Below are 7,762 nucleotides of genomic sequence, written 5' to 3' on the forward strand. Positions count from 1 at the left end.
TGGAGAGGGGCAGGGGACAGGTCATGCCCAGGTTAGGGTCCTGCTAAGAGGATTAGCTCTGATGAAATGGGAGCATCAGAAAGCTTTGGGCTGGAAGAGGGTCGTCCCATGCACCAAGGTTGTGGGTTGGATCCCTGGTCAGGGCACACACAAGAATCAACCAAGGAGCGCATCAGTAAGTGGGACAACACATCGGTGTTTCTCTCTCTCTCTCTCTCTCTCTCTCTCTCGCTCTCTCTCTCTTTCGCTCTCTCTAAAACCAATCAATTAAAAAGAAACACTGGCTCCTGTTCACTGCCCTTTTCAAAGGACTAGTTTTTCCATCTTGTGAGTTCTCTCTTCTTAACTCTCTGGATCATTGATTTCGGCCTTTTATGTCCTTCTTATTTCTTCGAGTTGACTTGTTGTTTCCCTCGTTTCCTAGCTCACTTGTTCCCATTTGAACGTGTAAATTTCTTGCAGGCACTCTCAGCCGTGCCCGACAGATTTCCGCATGTGCTCATTCCTGCTTCCCAACCACCTGCCTGTCACGGCGCCGGGCACACAATGAGTCCCAGGGTTTCATGGATTCACCCCCCCCCCCCCCCCCCCCGTTTGCTAGCGGGGAGAATCCGTGCGCACTGACCTGCTGCCTGGGAATCACAGCGGGAGGAGCCCCTGCGCCCGAGGGTGGTAATCCCCGCCTTTCTACCGCAGGTGCAGCACTTACAAGGAGTGTACAGTTTACAGGAGCAGCACTTCTGGACCTTATGTTCTGACGTGTACGTCGGGACCTTGAAGTTAGTGGTGGCACCTGACGCTGACACCAGGTGGATTTTAAGCCAAACACATAACATTTTTACTCAGGTATGACTTTTTCACCAACTCCTTTTAAGGGGCTTAGAATTGATGGGATCTACCGTTTTGAAGATATTTACTACTTAACATTAAATATATGTATATTTATATGCTACACTATGAAGTAAGCATAGATGTGTTTTTCTTTTTCAATCACAGAGTCAAATTTGGGAGATCCTTATTTTAGTTAATACTCACCATTATACTGATTTGTGTTCCTTTAAGAAAAAGTGATTCCCCTTGGCTATATGCTCCTTTAAGACGAGCGAGATGCCATGTGAAGCCAGGAATTCTGAATAGCATTTGGGATAAGAATAAGGCCTTGTCTGTGGTTTTAGCGAAGAGCAGCCTCTGCCAGCGTTTCTGTGTGACGGCAGGTCTGTCGTTCACTAGCTAACTCTGCTGTGGCGTTCGTTCTCTTCTCACTGGGAGCATGAAGCGGGCCGTGCAGTGGGCACCGTGGTTGTTTCAGCGAATGCCGATGCGCCGTGAGCCACAGGGACTGGGAATCCGCGCGAGAGTAAGACTTGATGTCGGGAACATCCACGGGGAGAGCGAGAACACACACGTTCCTTTCTTGGTCTGGTTCGCTGGAAATACTTAGCGAGAAACTGGATGCCAACACGGTTGCCAGTGCCATCGTATCACATAGAGCCCCTGAGGAAACGCATCGCTGCGCTAGAAGTCTGTGCGGGGACCCGGGAGCGCCGCCTGCCAGCCCCGCGGGGTCAGCCTGAGCTCATCACCGCCAGCCAGACCCGCTGGTGGGACCTTCTGCAAGGGGTCAGCCTGGATTCTTACCAGGTGTCAATGTCTGAAAGGAAAAACAACGGCGGGGATTATTCTAGATGAGAGAGAGACGTGGTATCTGTAGGCACGGACAGCAAACAGAACCCGCAGCTGAGTTAGATTCAGGACCTTCTCGGAGACAAGCGCTCGCTCTTCTCCAGAAGAGGAAATGGGCCCTGCGCCTTGGGGACTAAATGAGATCATCGCCCGCAGGCGACAGGGACTCCCTGCAGTGCCGCGTGCTTGCTGCGGGGTCCAAGAACCAGGCCTCTTGGTGCACAGACACTAACAAGTCTCTGTCACGTGACTCCCATTTGGCCTGGGCGGTGTCCCGTGGCCACCATATGACACAGGCTACATCATGTGACCTCCACGTGAAGCAGGCTAGACCTGCAGGGGGTCTGAGCTCGCTGCTGTTTCCAGATCACTGTTCTCTCCTGGAGCCTCGGTTTCCCCTGGGAGCCCCTTCCACCCTCAGAGTGGAGCCCCTGTCGGCCTCGGCCCCGGCCTCTCCGGGACCCGGCTGATCACGCTTGCCCTCTGAGAAGGCGCGTTGCCCGGCCAGAGCCAAGTGGGCAGCTGCGGGGCTGTAACCGGAGGAGAGGCTCTGCCGGGAACCCGACCAGCGCTGGCCTTTCAAACGGCCCGAGCGGAAGGTTTACTCAGCTGCTGCCTTGGTTTTGGAAACCGTATTCGGGTTTTGAAAATGTTAAGCTCTGGAAAATACTTTAAGCCTTTTTGTCAGCTAAGGGCAGGCCACTTCATTTCGTTCCTTGGAGAGACCAAGGCCCGTGATGCAGACATTTCCCCAGAGGGGAGCGGGGTCGCCCCGCTAATGCCTCTCACTCCATAGACTTGCGAGTGCCTTTGTGATCGCCGTTCAGTCCGACACGTGCGGGATTGAAGCGCTTTATTCGTTTATGTGTCCTTTCTGCTCGTGCCCTAGAAATGCACGTCCACATGCTTAGTTCATCCAGGCTTTGCAGTCACGTTTCCTTTCATGAATAAAATGTAAACATTTTTAAACTTATGGTTACATTTTAAATTACACCTTGTTCATAGGTTTTCTAATCAGAGGTCATCGAACCCCAGTTACTCCACTGCTGAGAAGAAAGAGCCAGGCGAGCGCGTTAGGTGCCGACCTCCCAGCGCCTGGGGACGCTGCGGCCTCAGCTCCAGAGGCCAGAGGAAGGGCCTTCTCAGCGATACGCTTACTCTGGTTTTGTGACAGGTTTAGGTGCCTTCTTATAGCTGATTTTCACATCAGAATTTAAGTAATCGTTTTGGTTAACAAGCTATTAACATTTCTGAGGACAACTTGAAACCGAGAAGACTGATAGCATCAGACGTGTGAGAAGTAGGACCTTCCATTTTGCTTGTGAGCGATGTTTTCTGACAGTTTTAGGACTGCCTGTTAGGCCTGGCCTGGTCACTCCCATTTCAGCCCATTAGTCTCCCATGGCGAGAGCCGCTGGCTGCTCGGCACGGATCTAGAACTGGCAGCCTCTTCGGTACCCAGATTCCTCTGCAAGTATTAATTAAGTGATAATCCAGTTGTCAAACTACAAGGTTTCCTACTGGCATAGAAAAAGTCTTTTCTTTCTTTCTCCCCTTGTACGAACTCTTAAAAAAATGAGTTATCATTTGAAAATTGGTGAGATAGAAAACTTATTTATTTTTAAAAATATATATTTTGATTTTTTAGAGAGGGAGAGGAATAGAGTTAGAAACATCGATCAGCTGCCTCCTGCACACTCCCTATAGGGTATGTGGCCGCAACCAAGGTACATGCCCTTGACTGGAATCGAACCTGGGACCCCCAAGTCCACAGGCCGATGCTCTATCCACTGAGCCAAACCAGTTAGGGCGAAAACTTATTTTTTATGTTTAGTATTTGAACAGGAGAAAGTGGGACCCTGGGTTAGGAGGGCCATTTAACATTTTGTTTCTTAAACTGGCTGAATGAAAATCATGTCAATTTTTTAATACACTTCTGTTTTGTGAGAAATAACGTTTGAAGAAAATCCTAGAATGTGCCCCCCTCAGTTGCCCAAGCAGGCCATCTGCTCCGGCGGAACCTCTCCTCATTTCTCCCAGCCTCTCTCCTCGGCCTGTTCTGGGCGCCATTCAGCCCTGAGCCCCGGCTTCCTGCTTCAGCTCTTGGTGCCCCCCTCTCTAGCCCCAGAATAGAAGTCACAGCTGATCCCCAGGAAGGAACCCGGAGCCTCCTCACAGGCAGCTGGGGCTTCAGACACTCCCCACGCCACCCCTGCGCCCACTCCCTTCCTGCCTCACCGGGGCTGCCCGCCTGTCTGAGGGGAGGCAGGGCAGGCGGCGGGAGAAGCTGCCTCCCCTTTCCTTCCCAGGCGGCCGCCTGTTCCCCACCTGCTGCTGGGGGTTGACTCGGTTATAAATCCACTTTGCTTGCAAGTCTGCCTCTTTCCTTACCTGCCCTTCTGTTTTCTTTCTTCATCACGCGTGCGGGAGGTCCACCAGAGCCCAGCCTCCGAGGAGGGGAGAGAACGGCCACGGGGGGGGGGGGGGGGAGGCCACGGGTCCCTGGGCTTGTGCTTGTGGGCCACAGGGTCAGGCGTTTGTTCGTTGGCCACTCCTGGTGAGTGGAATAGCACCTGCGGCCTTGACCGACAGCCCCGTCTGTCCTCCCAAGACTGTTGTCCCCAGTTTACAGGGAAAGGAGCCCAGACCCCAGCCACTGCTCATGACCTGTGACCTCGTCAGATTCCCCGTTTACTCATTCCTAGCTGATTTAGTGGAGCGTTTTGGTAGTTTTGGAGAATTGATAGAGAATACAAACCATCCGGTAATTTTCAGTAGCCACATTCCTGTTTATGTTTCTACATTTACTTCCGGTGTGTTTTCCTCGCCACAACAATGGGCATTTAGTGAGGATGTTGTAAGACTGTGGTACCCGGTTACAACATTTATTTTCTTGGGCGCATAGGTGTTACCCAGAACGAGCTGTCTTTCCAGTTTAAACCAGTGTCCTGTGAGCTGCGCTGTTCTCAGGATGTAAGGCAGGAGCGTTCTGTGGTTCCCACCGTGTGAGGACAGTGGCCAGCCGGCCTGACTCGGGGGCATCCCAGCCGTGGGACTGCTGATGGGACCCGCAGGGCTTGGACCAGCTGGGTGTTGGTCAGGTGTCTGGAGTGAGTCAACTGGACAGGGTCCCTAGTTTGCATTCTTTGGAAATTCCCCTTTTCTCTCGACTTGAAAGGGAATTGGGAGAGGAAAGTGGGAAGCTGGCCAAGTGGAGGCTGTCCCCATGGGGGCAGGTGGAGGGCAGGTGGAGGAAGCAGAGCGGCTTCTGTTAGACTGAGCTCTGGGGGAGCTGAGCCCCTCAGGGGACGGCGAGTAATTAACTCCCGATTATGCAGAGATCATTTAGCAGCCTCCGCTTTTCTCTTTGCATTGCTTTCTCTCATAGCCTTGGGCTCCCTCACTGCTTATCACCACAGCTCGGTATCTGCACACACAGGAGCCTAACCTGTGCCCCCACTTTGCTTTCATTAACGGTTCTGTTAAAAGGGAAAAGAAATTCAGCCGTTTATTTGGGCCCCAGTTTTGTCTTCAGGTTAAGACATACTAGGATTTTACAGGAGAGTTCCCAAGTATAGTTATTTTAGGGGCCATATGGATGGACTAAATCAAATATAATGAATCAATCATAATAATTTGGTTTAATGGCCTATTAGAGCATAATAAATCCTTTCTCATATCACACATGATCCTTATAATAGCACCTGGCATGTAGCAAGGATTTATTAAATATTTGTCAAACACTGGATGACTATGTAACAGTTTTGTGAGATAAGTAGGGTTGGTATTTTATCAACACTTTCAAAATAGAAAAAGTGAGTTGGTTTTAACTTTAGCTCAAAATCATACCGATGTTAAGTTCTGTGTTTTTTTCTGCCACCCTCTTAACCTTTGGCACTCGGATGTCGAGTGCAAATTACTCTTTGAATGTATCAATAATTTGAAATATAAAAAAATCCAAACAAATAAGTTTGTATGAAAAGAAACTCCAGTTTTTTATTCTACTGCCGCGCTTTGTAAAATCTTGGGTATTTAAAAAATTAAATCCCGAGTAGAATAAAGGAATCGAGAAAAAAGCAAGCGAGTGCAAAGGGTTAAGGAGAGGGTGCTACTGAGTGTGTTTCAAAGACTTCCCCTTGATCCCAGCAAGGGTTTCTTTTCATGAGGAAAAAGCGAGGATGTTTTGTGTGCTGGGGAGCCCCTGGGCCGCCCAGCTCTTCATTCCGTTAGAGAGGCCCCTTCTTCCTGGCAGACGGCGACCTCATTTCCCCGACGCTCATGGGTACGCTTGTCATTGGTTGCGTGGCTTTCTCTTGTAGAGGTCAATGGAGACTGCTTTTGTGATTTGTGAACATACTTGTTACTCTATGATGTAAAATAGAGGCAGAAAGGAAAAATAATTAATTTAAATGACTTCCGAACTGTACAGTTTGCTACTGGCTCGTTTGATTTTCTGATTTTCTGATTTTCTTTTAACTTCTCAGGCCGGAGTGAGACAGCTTTACGTACAGATCGACTTCGCAGCCATGTAAGGAGCGGAAAGCTGCTGCGTTGGGGACCGCATTTCTGGTACTGTCCAACCCCGAACAGTGCGCCGGCTCTGACAGGCCGTCACTACAGCGCCAGCCCGGGTAGACCAGAAGCCCGGCAGCGCTCTGCGGGCGGTCACCGCTGGGGGGCCAGGGCGCGGACCCTCCCGCGGACCGGGGTCTGGCCCGTGCTCTCCCCTCCGCGCCTTTGTGATTTCTGAGATTCTGGCTTTGTCCCAGGGCGTTGCTTTTTGTTTGTTTCTCCTTTTTCTTTTTTCGTTTCCAATGTCCTCACGCCACCCCTCCTCCTGGCCAGTAAGAAACTCAGCTCGTGGGCCTCCAGTTGTCTGGACCGACTCCACTGAGGCCGCTGGAAACTGCTGCTCTCATTCCCACAAAACCAGTGTTCTTAAAAAAGAGCGAGCGCCGGGAATCTGTTTTATATGTCATGTCACACTCGATGACGTTCTCCGGTGTAATCACATGTTTGTAAAATTGTTTGTACCTTGCAAACTTATGAACCAAACCATATTGGGTTTTCAAAGTGCCTTCGCCTCAGAAAATGTATTTGCCAGCATCCGAGGTCATGTCTGTTCCCCTAAGTGGGTATTCTGTAATCTGCACAAAATGAGACTCTAGTTAGCGGTGTGTACAGTGTGTCTTTCTGTGGACTTCCAGCAGAGGTTTAGATATATGGAAAGTTTCCGTTCATTGCTTTATCTCATCAAAAAAATAAAAGGTGATTTTTTTTTTTGTTTTTTAAATCAGATTCAATAATTACATTAAATTATTTTGTGAACTGTGTTTTCAAAACTTGGCAGATGCATCTGTTTTAGAGAGCTGTTTTGACTTCCTCCTCAATGTGCTAGATTCCAGGTTTCTACAACAGCTACTGTGTCTGTGACCATCTTTCCCATACCTGACCTTGCTGTTTTCGGTGGGTTTTGTTAACGAAGGGAGGATTTTATGAATGCAGTGAAGACGGCAGTGATGGGGACGGGTCATTTTGCTTCTCCATTCTCCCAGTGATGTCACACGCCGGGCTTGCTTGTGCGGGCATCACACGGACGCCCGCAGCTGCATGTTCCTGTGCTGGGACTGTGGACGCACAGGCAAACGCGGGGACAGGACGCCTCCTGAACACGGCGTCTCAGGACTCACAAATAAGTCCACGTCTAGGTTCCTGTGTGTGAAAAGCAAATTCGCAATTGGAGGTGACAGGTGCTTGACCAGTCCACTGAAACGTTCCGTCTAACGAGGAGATGCTGAGCGGGGCAGGCGTTTCCCATTGTACCTCCTGTCACGGTGCTGCTCCCCTGTGACTTAGAATGCACCTGCAGGATGGAGATGGCTGTTTAGACCAGTGATGGCGAACCTATGACACGCGTGTCAGCACTGAAAGGTCCCAGGTTCAGTTCTGAGGCGGCCGCATGCCGAGGATGAAACATTTGCTGCTCCTGAGGATGAAACACTTGCGAAATAATGTTTTTTCCTCAAAGTGACACACTACCCGAGTGATGCTCAGTTTTTTGGCGAAGTTTGACACACCA

General features: G+C 50.1%; 1 protein-coding gene across 3 annotated transcripts in view; it reads left to right on the forward strand.

The window, feature by feature from the left end:
- The window catches only part of SLC30A7 (solute carrier family 30 member 7), a 32,176-nt gene extending 25,160 nt beyond the window's left edge, over positions 1-7,016 (forward strand). For 2 of the 3 annotated variants that reach the window (XM_054711578.1, XM_054711579.1), the window contains 2 exons: positions 697-846; positions 6,168-7,016. In XM_054711578.1, the coding sequence (XP_054567553.1) occupies positions 697-846; positions 6,168-6,215 (198 nt within the window). In that variant the 3' untranslated portion in view covers positions 6,216-7,016. Of the gene's footprint in view, positions 1-696; positions 847-6,167 lie in introns of those variants that run through there. The other variant, XR_008555098.1, reaches the window with a different exon arrangement.
- The last annotated feature ends 746 nt before the right edge of the window (positions 7,017-7,762 follow it).

This window comes from Eptesicus fuscus, chromosome 22 (assembly GCF_027574615.1).
Source record: "Eptesicus fuscus isolate TK198812 chromosome 22, DD_ASM_mEF_20220401, whole genome shotgun sequence".
NCBI lineage: Eukaryota > Metazoa > Chordata > Mammalia > Chiroptera > Vespertilionidae > Eptesicus > Eptesicus fuscus.